A 21,398-nucleotide genomic window follows, 5' to 3' on the forward strand; every position below is an offset into this window, starting at 1 on the left:
AACTAATGTACTTTGGAAAAAAGTGGCCAATTTAGTTATGGCTTAACCGCTTGTAGCCCAATATGACATTATCTGTTACAAACCAACAAAAATCCCACAAAAGCTGTAGGTACAAACTATATTTTTCTTCTTTTCAAGCTTATAACATAATTTTTAAATATTGCTTAATCGAAATAGTCCCTACACCATATTTCTAATAAATAATACCAATAGTTTTTAATTTGAAGTTAATGTTGAAAGTTCGGCTTTTTTTGAAAATAAGAAAATTTGTGTTAAAACTACGAAATTCAGCAAAAATAATTTTCTCGCATAAACAAACGGGGCTTTATTTTTTGGATTTTAGGAAAGTGTCTAAAAATAAATATTAGATTGTTTTTTGTTTGAATTTTTGCATTTACATATATACAAAAATAAATTATTTAAACTTATTGTTTTGCCTCGTAAATTTCGATTTAAAGTAATTTAAAAAGTACGTGATGATGTCGATTGACATTATTTATTTAGAAATTTGTGATCTTGGGTTAAGTTTTATTAAAATAAAAGAACTAAGTCTATAGGTAATAAACATGATATACCTATTTTAAATTTTAACTAATTTTGATAAAAAGATAAAATTTTAAAATAAGTATATAATTATGTTTTAGTCTTTTATTACTTTGAACAACATCAATCTTTACAAAAATATTTTTGTTTTAGAATTTTTTTTTAAATAAGACTTGTTAAATACAATTTAAATTAAAGCTAACTTAAAGGTAGGATGGTAAGATTATAGTTAAAGAACTTAAATCATTGTCATACATAATTAGTTTACATATTTCCATATTTATTCTCAATATCTTATAACAAGTAATATAAACATTATTTAATTAACATGTACGGCAATAGTTTTTGTTGCACATTTTTCTTAATTGGACCAAAAATATTTATATCACACCATTATAATTCCTGCAAAATGTGTTACGTCTTAAACTTAAATGACACAACCGTTATTAACTGGGCACAACCGTATTGCTTTCATCCGTATAACAAATTACAGAATAGGTAACATTTTTAAAATGTAAAGATTAACTTAAAGCTTAAAAATTATAAATTCATCGTTCAATAAAAAAAAAACATAAAATAAGGATAACCAAAGTAGACAGTATAAATCTTATAATAAAAATATTACCTACTTATTTACTATACATTTTAATAATATCTTTAACACTAACAAATGAACCAGCAATTAACGCACACAAGGCAAGAATCGAAAGAATTATATTTTTTACGTAAATCCAATTCCATTTACCAAGGTTATCGGGATACAGAAAGACTGTTTGCACCACACTTGGAACCATTATTCCTAAAAAATAGAAATGTGAATAAAGCCTTATACATCTTCTTCTAAAAGCTCTTACCCAGCAACGAGAAGAAAACTGCACCAACAAGGCTGATAAATGGCTCCAGGTCTGGTATTGCAGCCGATACACCCCCGCTTATTAATATAATTCCAGTCCTTAGCAAGATCTGTGCCATATTATGCTTGTCTTCTGGGAATTTGTGACTGATTTTTCTCCACAAAATTTCATTTGGAACATAAAATTGCAAACCAAATGTAAAAAGGATAGAAATAGCCATTAAAATTTTAGCAGTATCCGCAAGCCTTTTAACAGAAAATATACATCAGATAAGAAACAAAATTTAGTTCAACAAATATCTTTTTAACATACCATGCTCCTTCCTGAAGGTTCAGTGTAATACTGCCCAAAATAGCATCACCGTATTTAACATAACCAAAAAATCCAATAACAGCATAAAGTGATACAACAGTGGTCATGGCTGTATTCAGTACACCAGGACATCCCAGAAAGTGTTGAGGGCTCTTCATTGAGTTTTCAACTGGCATTACTACACCAATTCCTTCCATTGCAAAAATCACAGTTGCAAAGAACAAGGGCAGTTGACCCCAGCTTGAGAAGAGTGGTTTGTCCGCGAACTTTAACGGTTCACGGAACATATAATACAAGGTTATACCAAATACAATTACAATGAAAATGTTTGCCATTGCGGAGAATGGTACCAAATATTTGAGATTTCTAATTTGTCCGATTAGAAGACATGGTATTATGGTTAATGCAATGTAAACGCGTATGTTTATTTTAACATTACATTCGTAGTTGATTACGTTTTGGAATGATGTTGCAATAAATACAATATAAACACATGCAGCTGCATAGTATGTTGCCATAAGAGCCCCATCGACAAATTGCCTAGAAAAAAAAAAAAACATTCGGTCAATCAACTAATTAAAAATAAAGATTTATTGTTCTTATTTCAAAAAGCCCCTATAGTTAAGGAAAGAAAAAAGAGTTCCCAATATATCAATGTACTGTCTTTTTTTAAAGTTAGATACCTTGTAGTCCAGTAATTTTAGGTTTTATCGGTATATCGCGGCGGCTTAAAAAGTAATAAGGGTCAAAAGGTAACAAAAATCGTAAATATCTCGCAACCTATTGATCGGAGGTCATTTACTCGGGGCTCTGTTCAATTCTATTTTAACTAACTTATTTTTTATTTTCTAGACAAATTTCACGTTCTCATAGGTTAAATCGAGGTATTTTTTTTAATTAAAAGAAAAGAACCCAAAGCTATAGGGGCCAAAAAAACCATTCATACAAATTTTAAATGTTAACATTTGAATTTTTAATAAAACTTACTTTGCAAAGTTCGCCCAAGGTCGTAACTTCTTAGGTCCATTTTCAAACACCTTTTCCGCAGTTTCAGCAAAACCTAAATATGGTACTTTGGCCTTTTGGCATATATCATGCGAAGTTTTTACCTGTAAAAATTAAAATTGATTAAAATAAAATTAATTAACTGATTAAAATAAATTTAACATTAACTCTTAGTATTTTATAAAATAAATTCGAACTTGAGACAGATCTCGAAAAATTTATTTTACGCTCTATCGGGCTTTCGAAACATTTTTTTTTTTTCGTAAAATAGTCAAACATCGAGAGATAGCTTGTTATCTCTCGATGTTCGAAAAATGCAGACATCATTAGAATCAATATAAAAACAGCATGTAGGTACAAAAATTGGAACGAAATCACAGGTACTAATAAGAACAGTATTGAAAACATTTATTGATTTCGACGAAGCTGACAAATTTTGAAAAGCATTATCTAGGAAACCATTTGTCTCACACCGATTATTTACCAGAATTGGAAATTCTATGAGCTTGGTAAACAATTTTTCCTTAAATAAATCCTAAGGATCCTAAATCAACAGAGACAGAAAAATTCGGGTATTTAAACTTAAAACAATCATTAGGCAATTGTTATAAATGATTGTGCTATATATCAGAGATATGACACACAGTCTTCTTCTAAACTAAGGTTCATTCTTTAAAGAAGGAACCCACTAAAATTCAATGGCTATTAATGGACCCGAATTTATCAAAACTAAATTTTAACAAAAAAAATAAAAAAATAATAATGTTAATAAAACACACATCTAACTTCTATGCTTAGAATTGGTTTACCTAGAAGTGAGATGTATGTTTTATTTTGTGTTTAAATCGAGCTTTTGCTAAATTCAGGTCTATTACTAAGGGCCAATGTTGTTTCCACGTTGGTTTTAAAATCTTTTTTCGCAACCGGTTCATAGAACCTTACCTTTTTTTCGTTCAGTGTATTCTTAATTTCATCATCGTGCACCGGAACCACGAATGAATACATTTTATAAATGTCTTTGTTTTCATAACTGTTGCACGAACTGTTCATTCGGTGCACGAAAACGTAAGATGATGAAAAAAAGTATACACTGAACGAAAAAAGGTGATATTTTATGAACTGGCTGCGATAAAACTTGTTTCTTTTGTTTTTTAGAACAGCCATTACAACTTGGCGTGTATCTGAAAGTAGCTGGTTAAGGATATATCTGTCTGGAGATGGAGATGCTTGTTGGTTGATGCTCAAATCCACAATGGATTGTTTATTCCATTTATTAACAGTATATATGGCAGATAGGAACGATATAAATGTTGATGTTAACTAAATACATTGTTTCAAAAATCACTTGTTTGCCAAAAACTAAGAACTCAAAATTTTCAAAGATTCTAATAAAATTCTCAACAAAATTAAATCCTAGATCGCCAATCGCAAGTAGATACTGCACCAGCACCATATAATGTATATGTGCTTGAGGTTTTTTTTTCGATTAGCAATTCTTCTGAACAATGCAAATTAAAATCTTTTATTTATCAACAATGCAAATTAAAATCTTTTATTTATCAACTCCCAATAATAGAACAACAAAAACTACTAAACCTTGCAGTAGAACAATTTTATTCACTTTATTCTGAAATCAAGAGGAAAAATAATTAAAAAAAAAGATTAAATGAATAAAAATCTTACTAAAGCTGCAAGATAAGTGATAAAATGTTGTTGTTTAAATTTCCCACCATTTAATTGAACTAAAGATAGTGTTACATAGCAAACGTGGAATATAATGATCGAAAATAGGATAATAGTATGTTGTTTATAAAAAAATAATATGTATTTTAATTGATCATCAATATTTGCACAATTTAAGTGCCTTCTAATTGTTGCAACGTTATTTATAAAATAAATTTGGAAGCCACGCTATTTGTCTCATCTGAAACAATTTGCACTGATTTAAATCTCAACAATCAAGTGTTATGTATAAAACAAAGTTTTTCAATTAGCATTAATTTATTAAACATTGTTTGTATATACATTATGTATATGAGTAAGGGAAAAATTTGTCATAACTTCCACAATACAACTCATTTTATTTTCTCTTTTTATTTGCACCAACCTGTTATGGGAACATAGTTTTTGGCTTACATTAAAATTTAGACATTAAATTAGAAGCTCTAACAAAGTTGATCCATAATAAATTAACTTGGGATTTTTTGTTGATAAAGTGATAAATTAAGTGCAAAGAATACAATCGAAAAACGGGAATTAATTTTGTATTTATAAGAGAACTGTGGGAACTAAGTACCTACTTAAAAATAACTTTTTAAACGCCATGTAATCTTATAAGAGACGTGGAAACCTGCTTTTAATTTTGCGAAGTTAAATTAAGAATCCGGAATATCCACAAGAAAATAAGCTTAAACTTCAATAAAAATAATCAGACTATCCGTTCACTATCGCTAATGTATTAATGGCGATAACGATAAAACAACTACTGTGTCATTTGTTGTTGTTATAGGTACCTAGCCCCCTTTATCAAATTTTTCACTAGTTTAGTGAAAACCCAAGAATCTGCTTTGATAAATATACAGGATGTCCTAAAAGTAATTGCGCAAAATTTTAAAAGATTAAGGCCGATTTTCTTCACTATTACTCAACTTGAAGCAAACTCGAGAGTTGGCGAACTTGAGAGTTGACATCAACTCGAAAGTTGAGACACAAGTTGAGAATTTGTTTTCTTCACTATTTTTTTCTCAACTCTCGAGTTTTAAAAACAGAAGTTGGCCAACATCAAGTTTGAAAAATATCCCTGGGATATTTGTGACAGTTAATAGAAATCTGTCAGTTTTAAATATGAAAAGCAATCGTGTATGTCATTTAAAACGAAGTTGTGCATTTTTTGTTAGTTCAAAAAGTAAAATTCGTTTTTAAATTAGAAATAAAATTATATCGTTGTTTAGAATGCATTTTTCTTTGTTTTTTTTTGCTATAAATTAATTTTAAACATATCTCTCTTTTTGTGTAAGTTTGTGCTTTGTGTGTGTGCCTCTCAATAATTTTGAAATAATGTTAAAGGAAATCGGTGGAAAAGGTGTGTCATAGTTTTTTATCTTATCATAACTGTTTGCCTTAGAAAAATATGTTTTCATAAATTTGATTTAAAGTGCATCAATGAGCGATTTAAATGAACGTGGAAGTAAACCCTTTGATACGTGCATTGCATAATGTACGTAATGTGTAAATTTTTCTTTAAAAAAAATTCCTAAGAGCCATTTCATGTATTATTTTTCAGGCATACAAAATATTTTTTTTTTGTTTTTATCGCGATATTCAGCATAAAAAAACGTTTGAAACAAAAAATTGAAAGAAAAAACATGACATTTCATAAAAAATCTCAAGTTTGCTCTCTCAACTTCTACTAATTTCGGAAGTTGAGAAAACCAGAAGTTGATCAACTCGAGAGTTGAGAAACGAAAGTTGAAACTGTCAACTTTTAGTGAAGAAAAACAAAATCACAAGTTGAGAATAAAAATCCTCAAGTTGAGTTCAACTTGTAGTGAAGAAAATGGCTCTAAGTAAATTGCTTAAGTAGTTTTAGTAAGTTACTAAGCTAAAAAGCATACGGATTTTTAACTTAGTAACTTACTAAATGGCTTTAGCAATTTATTAAATCGTTTAATATTTTGCGCTAATGGTTTTAACGAAATAGAGACGAAAAGACCAACTTAAGGGCTGTCAGAATTTGGTAACTTGCTATTTTTTTGTAAAATATTTAAAAACATTGGGAGTAACCAATAATCAAATTAATAATCAAATAAAGCTCACTTAAATATTTAACTGAATCCTACATATTTCACCAACCAAAAACCCATTCAATAGTCGCTCGGTTAGGTAAATTTTATAGTTGAGTTTCCCAACTATTAAATTTAAACGACCGTCAGCCTTTTGGTATGGTGAAGTATGTAGTTAAATATTTAAAGGAGCTTAAAATTTGATTATTGACAACCCCCTTTTACTCTGAACTTGTATTTAGCTTCAGCAGTCCTAAATTAATTTTTGTTTTTTTAAATTATTTAATTTTAATACTGGTTATAGTTGAACACATTTTTTATCTCGTACGTCATTCTGCTACAACTGTTCGAAGTTCTAATAAAACTCAATTTTAAACTCTTATTTAAGAATAGCACCCTGAAAAAATTCGTATGGCTGCGTGTACAGTAGATATACACTTATTTTATTGTTTTAAAAAATTGCCCTGTTGTTATAGTTTTCAAAAAAGTATACATTTTTTTGTAGAACGAAAGATATTGCAATTTGAATTAAAAAACAGAGGGTTTATCAGAGCAAAAACAAAAAAAAACTCATTAAGCATAAAATCTTCTAATATATTTTTCGTTCTAAGTTCAACTTTTACACTTTTAAACTGAGGTTGGAAATTAGAATTAATATAATTATGATAAGTTAGTACTGATAATAAAGAAATAGGATATTATCATTTAAACCTACACTTAAGTTTTAGATTTGTGATATCGAGCTAATTCAAAAAAGAAGTCTTAAGTTTTCAAACGGTTGACGGTAGGCAATCATTTATATTTTATTTGTTTTTGGTAAGTAAGTTAAATCATTTTTATAAGAGACCGAAGTATTTAAATAGAAAAAAAATCTAAATTTTACTTGCAGAAGTTTTCTGAAAGTAATAATTCCTTTTATTTTTCAATAAATAACTTTGCGTTAGAATAAACTGCAATAAAATCAGACTACATTTAAACACAAAAACATTTAATTATGAACATTTTTTTTTTTGTTAATAGGTCTCTGAGATTCTAGTACCTATCTTTCAAACAAATTCAAGGAATTCTTTAAGTGTTTGACTAAAGATAATAATAATTCGCGAATGCTTCTAGTAAGTAGATATCTCCAGAACTCTTACCAAAAATGACGCCAAGAGATAATAACTATATAAAAAAAAACTCATAAATTCCGTAAACAAACTCGAAACATTTATTTATTAATCATTTGTTTGGTCATACGGTGCTCTTGAAATCGTTTGAACTTCGTATCAAGCTTTGCGTCATTAAAATTGTTAAAATTGAATTGTTAATTTCCCTAACAAGAGTAATACACAAATCCTTTTATTTATTACAAAAGTTGGCAGCAAATCGCTAACTGATTAAAACCACATTCGGTTTATTGAGATCCAAATACGTACATTGATATTTTTACTCGGAATTTGTAATCTACTCGTATTTATCTACTACAATAAATAATTTTGTGATAACGGCCTTCGATATTATTTTGATTGATTTGGTGTGAATGATTTGATATCTATAAAAAAAAAAAATGCTATATAATCTAAGTCACATGCGTCCAGACTTTAATGTGAAAATTGAACAATTTTAGTGACAGAATTGGTTTTATCTTAAAATTATAAAACTCTTTTCATTAAATCGAGATTAATATAATCTATTTGTTTGAATTTTATTGCCTTTAAACGTGTTGATAAATATCAGCAAATTCCGGAAAATCAAATATGCCAACCGCAACTCTATGTTTCTACAGGTAAATGCTATGTTACCGGATACAATGATAGCACAAAAAATTACGCATAAATCAGTTAAGTACATCTGGAGCCATTAAAAATGAACAAAACTCTTGTTTTCAAATGGATTTTAGGTATAACAATATTTATCTAATATTATAATCTTTAATGTACATAAATCAAACATTCTTATAATATGTCACTAATCCTGTCGGCTTAATATTGTTTCTTTCAAATTTTTTTTTTGATTGATATGAAAATCACCTGGTGGTGGGTATCGCGAATTTTTGGATTTGACAGCGGCCTAAGTGACATTTGGTATTTGTACTTGCTCCATAGGGTAACTATTGGTTTCGTGTGGAAGAAATCGTGGTTTTAATCAAATCTGAATAGACAATACTTTGATGAAGTACAATAATGTCGCGAATTTTGTTATATCGACACACGAACGTCTTGTGTCGTTCTGCACATTGGTGCTTTTTAATGAATTTCTGTTGATTTGCTTACTACCTATGAAAAATAAAATATACGACTGGGTTGCACGTACTTGCACTTGGAGTTCAAAGTTCTTATTAATTGGCTAATTTTTACAAATTTTAGGTTTTGGTTAAATTATAAGAAGAAAAATCGATAAAAAAAAACTTTTTTTTTGAATTTTTTCAAAAACTTTTTTTTTTTTTTTAATTTTAAAATTTTAAAAATGATATAAGATTTGAATGTCTGAATACGAATCGAATCAGAAACTATAAAAAAAAAATCATCTGTACCAAATTTGAACCAAGTCTTTGAATAGAATAAAAGAAAATACTTGAATTAATTAAAAAGAAAATCACTTACCAATATGTGAACGCAATGCGTGCACAAGAATCCAACAACCAAAGTTCCGATTAATCCAAATAACAAACCAGCATTTTTGAAAGCCATAGGCATTGCTAAAATTCCAGAGCCTAGGGAACTTTTAAGCAAATGAGCCAAAGATCCACCCGTTGATGCACCATTTATTTGATCTCGATGTTCAAATGGGTCATAATCAAGTTGTGCCTTTTCGGTCAGGACAGTTCTAAAATTTCAACAAAGAATAAGGTTAACATTGATCTTAAAGTTATTATTTTAATTGCTATTTAATGATATTATTATACTTACTTTGAGCTGAAATCAGTAAGTGTAAACACTGATTTCGACTTTTCCTTTGATGTTGAGTTAATCTCTGCCATCTGAAAGTAGTCCAAAACCGCTTATTAATTGATAAACATCCTCAACTCAAATAAATTATTATTGGCTTTTTAAGAGTGTTTGATCTTATTGATAACTGAATTTGTGGTATCTCTTTTTAAGCGTTCAAGGAGATAATAATAATGAATAAAATACGATTTAATTTGAAAACCCTCCCATATAAGTTCTTGAACTGAATCAAAATTGCGCGTAATTTGTGTACAAAGACTCAATAATATTTTAGTAAGTTAATAATTTAATAAGTCTTCATTAAAAATGGTAAACGAAATATGACTTAACTACAGTGAGTCCAAAAGTTTAGTAACTTATTTAAAAAGCTAAAGAGTAATCAATGGTCAATTCCCGAACTTGGTTTCCCATCAAAATTGTTAACTTATTAAAGTATAATTGTTCGTATTCTCAGAAAAAAAATTTGTATAAGTTTTTGTTTACCATTAAACTATTGTTCAAATACCAGGTATTTACGTTCTTTATATTGCTTTTGATTGTTTACTTTAAAATGGATAGGTACCTATTTATCTTTAACACATGTTATTGATAGAATTTTTAATTATTTTTTTTCCTTTATCAAAAAATGGAACTAAATTAAACATATGTAGGACTAAAGTATCATTCACATGAAAGCGATCGAAGAATGAGCGAACAAACTTAGAAATGAGATTTCATATATTTTTTAGTAATAGTAAAAAATCTTAGGAAAAAACTTGGTCGGAACCAGATTTCACTGTTGATATCTTAACACCAACCTGAATAAATTTTTACCATTTTGTCTACTTTCCCGTAAAAATAGTTTTATTAATGTATTATGTCGCTTTTATATGTGAATGGTACTTTAGTTCTATGTTCAATTTAAGTTTAATTGTATGATAAAGGAAAAAAAATAATTAAAATGTCTATCAAAGCTGAGTACGACTACTGAATACTCAAGTTGCTCATTTCTGGAGTTGAATACTCAGAATAACACTTTTATTTTAATTTGTTTACTTATATGTAATATACATAGTAACCAAATAGAAATGATAGTTTTTCCAGTTGTAACCAATTGGAATTGAAAAGTTTAAGCATGGTTAGGTTAGTCTAGGTTAAAGTGGCTGTCGGGCAAAGACCCGAAACACTTAGACTCTTATGGGTCCATTGTGATAACACAAAGGACTAGCAAGTTAGGAACTCACTAGTCGAACCACTCGGAGCTTCTAATTATTTGGGATAGATCACTTGTGTCTTCATTGAAGAATTCTCCTAGATGGAGTTTTCTTCTGGCTCTCGGTGTGTCGTAGCGGCCATTATGAAAGAATGGATCACCATAAAAAACATGATCTTGACTCACATGCGTTTAGGATTCTGCTGAGGGTGACGCACCAATGTATCGATAAAAATGTATTGTGCTGTTTTTTTTTTTGTTTGATACTTTGTGGCCAGAGCTCGACAACATCGTTTTACTCGTATTGCCATCTAGGCCAAACGAGCTTTCATCAATTCGTCCTCGTGGCGGCGATTATGCGATTTGAAGCGACTTTTTTATTTTCTTTTAGCCTACTTTAAGTCCTCAGTCTACGCTAAAATGTCATGCATTTTGCACGAGTTCAAGGTAATAATTCGGTTGCAGCATTTCCAGAATCAATCTCTACCTCTTTTTCCTATAAAATGACACGAATGTATCTCCAAAATAAATATATTCAATTTTTATATCTAAAACCGTCATTGTTTCATTTAAATTTCTTTTCCTTTCAATTTTAATTGGATACATTATGTATATATCAATAAGAAAAACAAACAATCGACATACACGGCTGTTCTGATATCCGGTCGAATCTGAAAACGGAAACGAAAATTGAATCCGTCAGATTGAAAACGGCTGTTCTGACTTCCGTTGGGATTAAATTTCTAGCAACTTGAGAACAGCAAAACAATTTCGAAATCAACGATGCATCTGTGAAAGTTATATCAAAACTTAAACCTCGTGTATTTTATGAGCGCATATAATATTAATTCTTTTTTAAAATTAAATTTAATATGTTAAATAATGTTAAACGGTATATTAAATAAGGAACAGAGTTCTTTGCTATTTTATAATTGTACTTGTAGATGTACTTGTTTCCGCGTACCCCGCCGCGCCAGTCGTTTCTTGGTTCGCTTTTTAGAATATAATAATCATTTTTATCAAAAAAACAAAACCGTCTTCCATGGATAAAACTGGGTTTTATGATTTTTCTAATAGTTCCTATGGCGAGAACTGCACGAAATTGAAATGGGACCACATTGCAGCCACCAGCTTTCCAATACAAAAAGAATTATCAAAATTGCTTCACTCAGTCCAAAGTTATATATTCACACGAATACCTCCTCCTTTTTGGAAGTCGGTAAAAATAAGTATTTAATATGTTTAGTTCAACATACTCGAGAAAACCAAGGAATTTCCCTGCTTCACGAAGATATTTATTTAAACAAAAATTTTGAGGCACATGTTATCCAACCTGTTGGTAGAATTCATCCATAATTTGGTTGAAAGTTTTTTCCTGAAGTTAATAAGGTAACAATGCGAAATTGTTTCTGTTGATGTAGATATGCTTTCCTCTTTGATTTCAACAGATTAATATATTTTTAATAAATAACTAATAAATAATTAAATTACTCCCATTTTTGTTTAAGCAAAATTGTTTTCCGGTAGCAAAGTGCTACCCGAATTAAACACGGACAAAATTTGGTGGACTGTAAATGCGTTCATTTTTCAGAAAATCCGCAGAATACATTCGAATTCAGAATTCGGAACTCATTATAGAAACTAATGTTAATATTAAAAAAAAAAAAAACAGTTACAAACTATTTTGCAATTTTCAATTAAGTTAATGATTAAAACAATGACTAATATAATGATTTAAATCTAACTCCTTAATCTTATCCAACAGGTCAGAATTAAGTTATAAAAATCCACATTTTTATTAATGAAAAAATAGTTTGTCTAATAAGTTTTTTGTATAGGCAATATGGGAAATTACGAAGTCATGCTTTTAAGGAATATCCAATAATACTATTGTCATTGTGCGATTAGACTTATTTTCTTTTTTATTGAAAGCAATAGAGTACTTAGTATTTTGGGAAAAATAAATTGATAAAAATTAACCGGAAATAATAACCAGTTATAATTTTCTCAGAGCTCGTCACGTACAGTTAGCTTTAACTTTTCAAAATTACTTAATTACTTGAAAAAAATTTCATCAACATTTAATAATAACTGAGTAGGTATAAGCACACAAATCTTAAATTAAATTTAAAATTGAATAAAATATTAAATTCATCATCATAATAATCATTAAATTTTCTTCAAATTATATTGTTGTAGGTTAGTAATAAAATCATACGAATTGAAGATCAGTGGAACAAACACGGCGGATTTTATATTTTTGCATATTAATATAAATATTTGACTAAATTAAAATTTGAAACGGAGATTTCGATTATTTTATTTGGCTTAACATTTACGCGTTAAATATTTAACCAGTTTTACTTCGCCATGTTTTTTGTTTTAATACCTCGTTAACAATAATCAACATACACAATAAAGTGCAAAACATTAACAAACAAAAAAAAAAAGACAAAAGATAGCAAAAAAGGAAAATTACTACTAACTATAGATTAGATATAATCTCAACCTCTTAAAATATACCTTTGTGTAAATTCCTAAACCAAGAGAAGTAGTTCCGAACCAAATAACCGACGACAGAAGACTGAATTGTATTTTTAACAATATAATCCATATTTATAAAATAAAACAAAAAAAAAGTATTTTAACCATTGTGACAAATAATACGAGCTCTGATTATGTTAGTAATAAATCTTTCATATCTACCGATAACTGTTTAATATTAGTATATAATTCTTTCCTTCGTTAAAAGACTTGTAAAAGCTAAGTAATTTTGATAATTCGATTAAGATTAGAATAAGTTATTGCACAACTACTTACAAATATTTGAAATTTTTTATTTTTAAATCTGTTCATTGAGAATTCTGAATCTTTAGTTAATATCTATTAATATATATTATGCTCGTCCGGTGTAGACCGACTAGTTGATTTTTGGGAAATTTTTAGTAATCACGATCGCTAAGTAACACTTCAGAATCGAATTCAGATTTCCGGCTGATTGATAAAAGAACTACTTTAGTCCCCATTTTCATGACAATAATATTTATAAATTTATTTGTTTTTTCCGGAATGATGGATTTTAAAAAGGTTAATGGTAGTGTCCCGAAAACTTAAGCTTGAGATTTTCTAATACCTCTTTTCGAATATACAGGGTGTCCCAAAAGTTAACGTCGAAACAAAAACGGTAGATAGGGTAGGTGGTTACAGTTATCAGAAAAATAATAAAAAAAATCGCAGCCATATATTTTGGGAGTTATGGGCATTTGAAAAAAATTCGAAAAAATGGTCACCCTGTGACGGTTTTTCATATGCCGTGACTACAAATCTTAATTTTTCTCATTTTTTTCTTTTGTTACGGAACCTTGAATAACCCTGCTATCAAATGCATTCAAAAATTTTAACTCAGCTGCATCAGTTTTAAAGAAAATATGACTTTTTTACCCAAATTAGTACTAAAAAAATTTACATGACTCTAATTCAATGAGCCGTAGTGTAAAAAAAAAATGCACTACGATATTTCGGCAAGTTGCCTTAAAAGTTGGTGTGTTCAATTCTCTTTTCAAAATGGTACAACATTGTTGGGAATATTTCATAAATAACCGAGATAAAATTTTTTTTTCATAAGAAATCCGACTTTTTTTTAGGTAATTTTTCCATATTATTTAAGTTTTTGTATTCTGAAAGGTTCTGAAAGGGTACAAAACTTGAATAATATGGAAAAATTACCTCATAAAAAAGTCGGGTTTCTTAAGAAAAAAAATTTATCTCTGCATTTGATAGCAGGGTTATTCAAGGTTCCGTAACAAAAGAAAAAAAATGAGAAAAATTAAGATTTGTAGTCACGGCACATGAAAAACCGTCACAGGGTGACCATATTTTCGAATTTTTTTCAAATGCCCATAACTCCCAAAATATATGGCTGCGATTTTTTTTATTATTTTTCTGATAACTGTCACCACCTACCCTATCTACCGTTTTCGTTTCGACGTTAACTTTTGGGACACCCTGTATAAACAAATCTATCATTTAAGACTCAAGATTTGTGTTTCCCAGCGAACGTGGAGTGGGGCAACGTGATTGATTTGATAGAGGACAGTTTGTAATTTGTTGCAATACTTACACTTTTCGTGTAAAATACTTTTCCTTGACCAAGAAATGAAAACGATTTTTTTTGTAGAGGAATTTAAAACAATAATTTTATATCATGAGACAGGGAGTTTTTCTCCCTCCATTTAGGCGGGAAGACAAATTTCTAAATAATGACTTTAAATAAAAGATTATTACTAAAAAACAAAATGTGAATTACACGTTTTTAAAAGAGCCAAAATTTCATTAGGTATTAAATGAAGTTATTGCAATTATTTTTGAAATAATTGTTTTTAAAGTCCAAATTTGGGACACCTGGAGTACAATTTTTTTCGTGACTGCTAAATTTATTTCCCTGAATTGATTATTCTAAGTTTTGTATTCTAGTTTTTGAGAAAATTGAATAAATAGAAAAACCCTTGTGAATACGACAGAATATTTAGCCACATTTCGGAAGGAAATAAAATAAGATGGGAGAAAAAGAACATGGAGAAAATTAAAAATTAAATGAAGATTTTTAACTATTTTGTCGGTACTTTTTGTCGAGAGTTGTTAAGTCAATCACGAAAATAAGAAGCATCTCTAAGTTCGTGATATCATTTCATGAAATAAATAAATAAAACACACATTAAAATGAGGTACCTAAAACTATTTATTGGCGATTATAAAACATATATTTTATTTTTGGAACCTATCAGTTAAATTTAAAGAATAATATATGACTACCTGGTAAATTCGGGTGTTCTTAATTTAGTGGTGCCAACCATTTTTAAAACTTAGGTCAGGTTTTCGAAATATTTCGAAAATAAAATCTTGGATAGGGGCTATCAAAATACTGATAATTTTGTATAATTTAGTTGTTTCTAGCATGCATATTTAGACCTATATTATTATGATTAGAATGCTTACGAAGCATTTTTTTAAACAAAAATTTCACTTTTTCATGGTTTTTTTTTTTTTTTTCTGTACCTACTTTATTTTTGACTTTTAAAACCCTTCATATGGATGCAATTTAAATTAAGCATTGACGGGGTTAAACCCCTCCCCCCCGAAATTTTTTTTTTGAAAATCAAAAGACATATTATAAAGAAGTACAAGTCTAATATGTGCAGCACTAAATGGTTTGTTTATATATTTTAGTGATTTGATTACCTATCTAAAATCTCCCTTAGAGTCTCTACCAATTTTGTATTGTTAAAGAAGCTGTCGATGAAGTTTTTATAAGGAAGAAAAAAAGTTTTTGGTCCATTACAACGTTTGGTAAGGGATTTTTCACCACTGTGTAACTTTTGTTTTTATATTCGGTACATTTTTAAACTCGTTTACGGGAAGCAGAGCTATTTTAAAATTTTAACCACGAATTGCTCTCCTTAAAAATGCTTTAAAAGGACATTGGCAAGTTTTTCGTTTCGTGACAGCGGAATTAAGAATTGACTGCAGTTATTGTAAGAATATACTAAGTCAAGTTAGTACGGTTTTGAGTTATTTATGTCATGAAAACCGCATTGACTTTTATTTTTCGTATTTTGTTCATGCAAATTCAACAAAAAACCTTGAAATTTAAACTAGAAAAAGACTTAGTATACAACCCTTTATTAAAACTTCTTCCAATCATAATCATTCTTACTGCTCTTAGTATTTTAACCAATGAGATTTTCATTTGTAACATGTAGACTATGTTGAAAGTATTGTTTGCCTGGAATTTTTAAAGTTAAATGCACTTAAATGCCTTGTAGTATTCTCTTGTGTGTACAAAAGAGATCGAAGATGACACCTAAGCAAGTGTTGGAATGTTTTATACTGTAGTTGATATCAAATATTGTGATTCCTAAACAAATTTTTTTCCGTCTGAGAACATTCAGTTTCATGTAGCACCCGAAACGGTTTTTTTTTTCAACTAAAGAAAATGGAAAAAATATCTTACCCTACTGACTACGGGCCTTGTTTAATCGCATAAAGTTTCTTAAAAAAAAGAAAAAACAAACTAAACGTCATCTTGTGAATGATTCACAACTGCCTAACCCATAACATTAAATAAAAATTCGCAACCATGAAAACAAAACAAGTTTTTTTCACAGGTAATGTTAAAACTTATACCTATCTACCTAACTAACGAATATGAATTTGATTTAATTATTTTATTCAACCTAAAGAGCTTCTGAATATGAATAAGGAATATATATTCGTGTCCTATTCGTGAATTGAATAAAAAAAAAGTATGGTGTGTCGTTTTCATATTCGTATAAACGAAACCTTCTCATTTTCTTCCGGATTTAGCTTTTTTCTCTTAAAAATAAAGCTACGATCGATTAACCGGTTAAACCAATGTTCTTGCCACGTTTTGTATGTAAACATTTATCATTTGCATTCAATGCGTCTCTTATTTGTTTTATAAATGGTTGCAAGGTGAGGTTGTGGGATCAATGGCTCAGTAAGTGATTACGAAATGTTTAATGATAAGTGCAATTAATTAACAAAGCCTTTATATAGATATATTTATTTCCGACTTTGGAGTAATCAAATCATAGAGTGAGATATTGAGTTTCTGCTCTTTCCGGATCTGTACGATGTGCTTTATTCTTCGTCACCGATTTTATTGTGTGAATCATATAATCGAGAGCGGAAGATCAGAATTTCTTTTATTATTGGCATTTTATGTAGATGTACCTACATTATGTAAATTTACAACTAAATATATGCGATAACTGCTGAAATAAGTATTTTTCATTTAATGCTGTAAAATTTTGTAAAACAGTAGTCATGGTTTAACAGTAGCCATGGTTTAACATATTTGAAAATATTGGTTAAAATTTTTTGAACGGAGTTATGATGTTTATTAATATTAATAATATTATTATACTTTGTCAAGACTTTTAGTAGGTAGAATTTCTTACTAAAAAATATCACAAGAAAATTACGTTTCTAAATAATTTTATCTTTATTACATTCTATATCTTCTTATTACATGCTCTTATTTTTTTTTTTTAAACTCCCATTTATGAAATACTAATTAATTCATTAGTTTATGGTTTTTTATAACTCATAAAGTTCATATCGACCGGTTAAGTTTTGTTTTGCGTTGATATGCATATCATTTATCCAAATTTTGGATTCTTTGTTTATCAATTTAAATTTCGGTGTGACGGGTGAAACACCGGTTCTATCGGTTATTTTTTTATTTTTTTGTTTTCTTGAAAACAAGTTTGCAAACAAAAAAGTTTATATTAACTAAAATGCTTCTTTACTAAAGGCATAGACGTCAGCAGTTTTTTTTTTCGGGCAGAGACTAAAAAGATTGAAGCATCAATATGCCCTTAAGGAGTTAATGAAGGGATATGAGATCATTATTTACACGACTTTGATATAAAGTTTGGATCTGAAGAAGTTGGCTCCTTTGTTCATATGGCGGCAGGTTATAAAGATGGTTTTGTAAAAAAAAAGTACCTACCGCAGAAAAAGACCGTTTTTTTCACCAAAATATAAAACTATTAATGTCATCCTCTAAAGGAATGTGATCATGGTAAGATATTGTTATTTTACTCCACTCAAACGTTACGTATGCATGATGTTACATCACTTAAAGCTAGAACAAAGTGAAAAGGACTTAAACGGATTCCCTGAGGAACGACGATGAATGAGTCTGAAAGAAAGTTTCTTAATTTTACCTGATACGATAAGGATATATAATAAAGGTATGATTTAACCCAGGCTATGAACAATGGCGGAAAACAAAAAAATTTAAGTTTGAAAATGATAAATTAATGACATAGTTGACTAAATGCTTTAGAAAAGTCTGTGTACTCAGTATCTAATAAAAAGATATTATATGAGCATAATAAAAAATTGAAAGTAGTTGCATCCTCTCATGCCGACATCCTCCCCTTATCCCTTGTAGGTGGGCTATGTGAAGTTGGCACCCCCAAATGCTAATTTTTTTCAAACCTGCCTTGTTCGATTGCCCAAAGTTAGCCCAGGATAGCCCAAGATTTTTTTCGTTAGCTCACCCTTAGTTCTAAAATTATACCGGAATTATTATTTTTTTTCACTTCAAAAATCACAAAAAATATTTTAGGTATTTTTTATCAGTGTAAAAATTGTTGGTTTTGCACTGTCTGTGGTTCGTTTGCCCAGAGTTAGCCCAGGATAGCCCAACTTTAATTTTCGCTACCTTACGCTCAGTTTAAAAATTGTATAAGCATTAGTTTTTATTCACCACACCACAGTGACCTTTTTAATTTATAATTTAGAAAAATTAAATCCACTGGTGTAGGCATACATGCTTATAGTAAAACATGTTTAGTTAAATCTATCCAAACCTTTTTCAAAAGTATAACGTATATAAATTGGTGTGAAGTGATTTCTTTTTCAGTACACGAACAGAACTTTTAAGACCTTTCTGAACTAATCTTGGTTATTTCAGTGTAAAAATTGTCAATTTTACACTTTTTCTCAATTAATCATGGTTAATTGACAATTGCACAGTTTTTACATTGAAAAAAAAAACAAATTTTGAATTTTAAGAGGTTGGTAATTTGAAAAAAAAAGTTTTTGTCATAATTTTTGAACTAAGGGTGGACCAACGAAAAAAAGTGATATACCTACCTATGTAATTTGTTGGAATTACCAAGGTTAGTTCAGAAAGGTCTAAAAAGTTCTATTCGTACACCATTTTATATTTGTTGTTATTTTTGAAAAATGTTTGGATAGATTTTACTAAGCATGTAGCTTTTCATGGCGCTTATATGGCAAACCAAAAAAATAATGACTTTTACACTTAAAAAAATATTTGTATGTTGTAGTTTTTGAGGTGAAATGAAACAAATAAACTTAAGCTTCTTAACAGGATTGTTATATGGACTTCATTCAATCACGTAAAAATTCTAAGTCAAATAAATAACATTTGAGGAGCAATGCTCACACCAGTGGATCTAATTTTACTAAATTATAAATTAAAACGGTCACTGTGGTGTATGCGTACTTTTTTCGTGTGGTGAATAAAAAATAATGCTTCTATAATATTATAAAAGCGTAGAATAGCAATAATAAATGTTTTAAGGTAAAAAAAAGAAATATTCCCTTATAATTTTAGAACTAAGGGTGGGCTAGCGAAAAAAATCTTGGGCTAACTTTAACCAATCGAACCAGGCAGGTTTGGAAAAAAAATTAGAATTTAGGGGTGCCGACTTCACATAGTCTTATATGTGCATGTGCATCTGCATATGGACTGGACAATTTTAAGGTTCTTTTAATAGTTCCCTCAACTAAATTATGATGTTTTCATAAATAGGATAATAATTTGTATGAGGTTTTTTTTAATGATATTTTTATTGAAGTTACGAGGTTTGCTTCGCAACAGAGTTTAGAGTTTCCGGAATAATTTAAAATTTTATGGGTTGCTCCTCCGACAAATTTTCTAAAAAATGGCATTCAAATACGAGGTTTCCTTATTAGAATGATGATGTATGTGGACCTTGAACCAGTGCTAAACCTCATATTTACCACCAATTTAAGAAGATAAAAATTGCTGAACCACGGATCAGATTTTAGTAGGTAGAACTGGCCCTTAAAGTCTCACATCAACTCCTTGAATTTAGTAATAAAGCTTTTGTGAAAGTTAAGTTCAGTATAAAGTTTGAATGCAGTACTAAAGATGGACTTGTTCTGGTTATAAATCCTTGTTTGGGTCATATTTGGTGCTTTGATGCGTCCACCATTTCAAAACGCGTTACTCTCGAAAACGACTTTGGTCTTTTTGTATGAAAAAGAAAGAAATTTAGAAAAAAGGTCTAAAACTAACGTCTTAACTAATCACACTAGAACTAGATGACCTTTATCCGCTGGAAAAAAATATAAAAAATTCAAAAAATGTCAACTAACCCCTTCTCATTTTCAATACTTCAATTATATTTTCAATCAGAAAGCGACGTTAAGCTTAAACAAATCTAAGTTTTTTTTTAGAAATAGCAATCAATACTGCGTTTACTTACTTTTATGTATTTTTTTGTATTTTTTTTTATAAATGTATTTTATTTTGTTAGATATAGTAAAAACAACTTTTCTGTTGTAAAACAGTTAGTTTTAAGCAGTAAGCACTTCTTTTAAACCTTTTAGCATTGTTAGGCTGTTTATGAAATTATACATAATTATATTATGAATATCTTTTATATTTTTAGGAAATAATTGGTCGTTATTATCATTATTTTTTTTTTTTTTTTTTTGTATAAAAATAATTTTAAGCCATCTATATTTTTTGTGCACTGACCTGTTCTTTTATTTAACCAAAAAAAAAAAAAAACAAAAATTGTTTTATATTGTCCGATTTTCAGTGGTGGAAGCTTTGATCGTCTTTTCGCGGCGGTCGATTGATGACTGCCTGAAGTTATGAATTAAAAACCTGAACCCAGCACAATCGACTATTTTAATTGTATTAAAGTTAAAGTTGTGAATAGTTGCGATTTTTTGAGAATGTTTTATGCTGTTAGGCACACAGGTACTTGCATCACCTGGCTGGTTTTGTTGGCCCCATTATCAAGCTTACTTGAGATAATTTATAAAAAAAAAAATCATCAAGCTCTACAATGGCGAACGATTTCATTGATGTCAATGAATCGGGAGTGGAATCATTTATACCCTGAGTAGACTAGACTAGATTGCTTTTATGACACTATGACTCTCGTGATCAAGTTTTTTTTAG

The 21,398-nt window shown here is 29.2% G+C and overlaps 1 protein-coding gene across 5 annotated transcripts; it reads right to left on the reverse strand.

Annotated features, from left to right (window-relative positions):
• Positions 1–640: 640 nt before the first annotated feature.
• LOC129921163 (proton-coupled amino acid transporter-like protein pathetic) lies at positions 641–21,057 on the reverse strand. Of its 5 annotated transcripts, none has more exons than XM_056002865.1 (7): positions 20,967–21,057; positions 9,388–9,458; positions 9,082–9,304; positions 2,697–2,818; positions 1,710–2,249; positions 1,398–1,642; positions 645–1,342 (listed from the first exon to the last, which is right to left on the reverse strand). In XM_056002865.1, exons 2-7 carry the CDS (start codon positions 9,456–9,458, stop codon positions 1,173–1,175), a joined length of 1,371 nt encoding a protein of 456 aa, XP_055858840.1. In that variant the 5' UTR covers positions 20,967–21,057; the 3' UTR covers positions 645–1,172. The 5 variants fall into 5 exon arrangements, with proteins under 5 accessions (XP_055858843.1, XP_055858840.1, XP_055858842.1 ...); XM_056002867.1 differs by lacking the exon at positions 20,967–21,057 and adding an exon at positions 20,692–20,716; XM_056002866.1 differs by lacking the exon at positions 20,967–21,057 and adding an exon at positions 9,752–9,776.
• Between the last annotated feature and the right edge of the window lie 341 nt (positions 21,058–21,398).

The sequence above is a fragment of the Episyrphus balteatus genome, chromosome 1 (assembly GCF_945859705.1).
Source record: "Episyrphus balteatus chromosome 1, idEpiBalt1.1, whole genome shotgun sequence".
NCBI lineage: Eukaryota > Metazoa > Arthropoda > Insecta > Diptera > Syrphidae > Episyrphus > Episyrphus balteatus.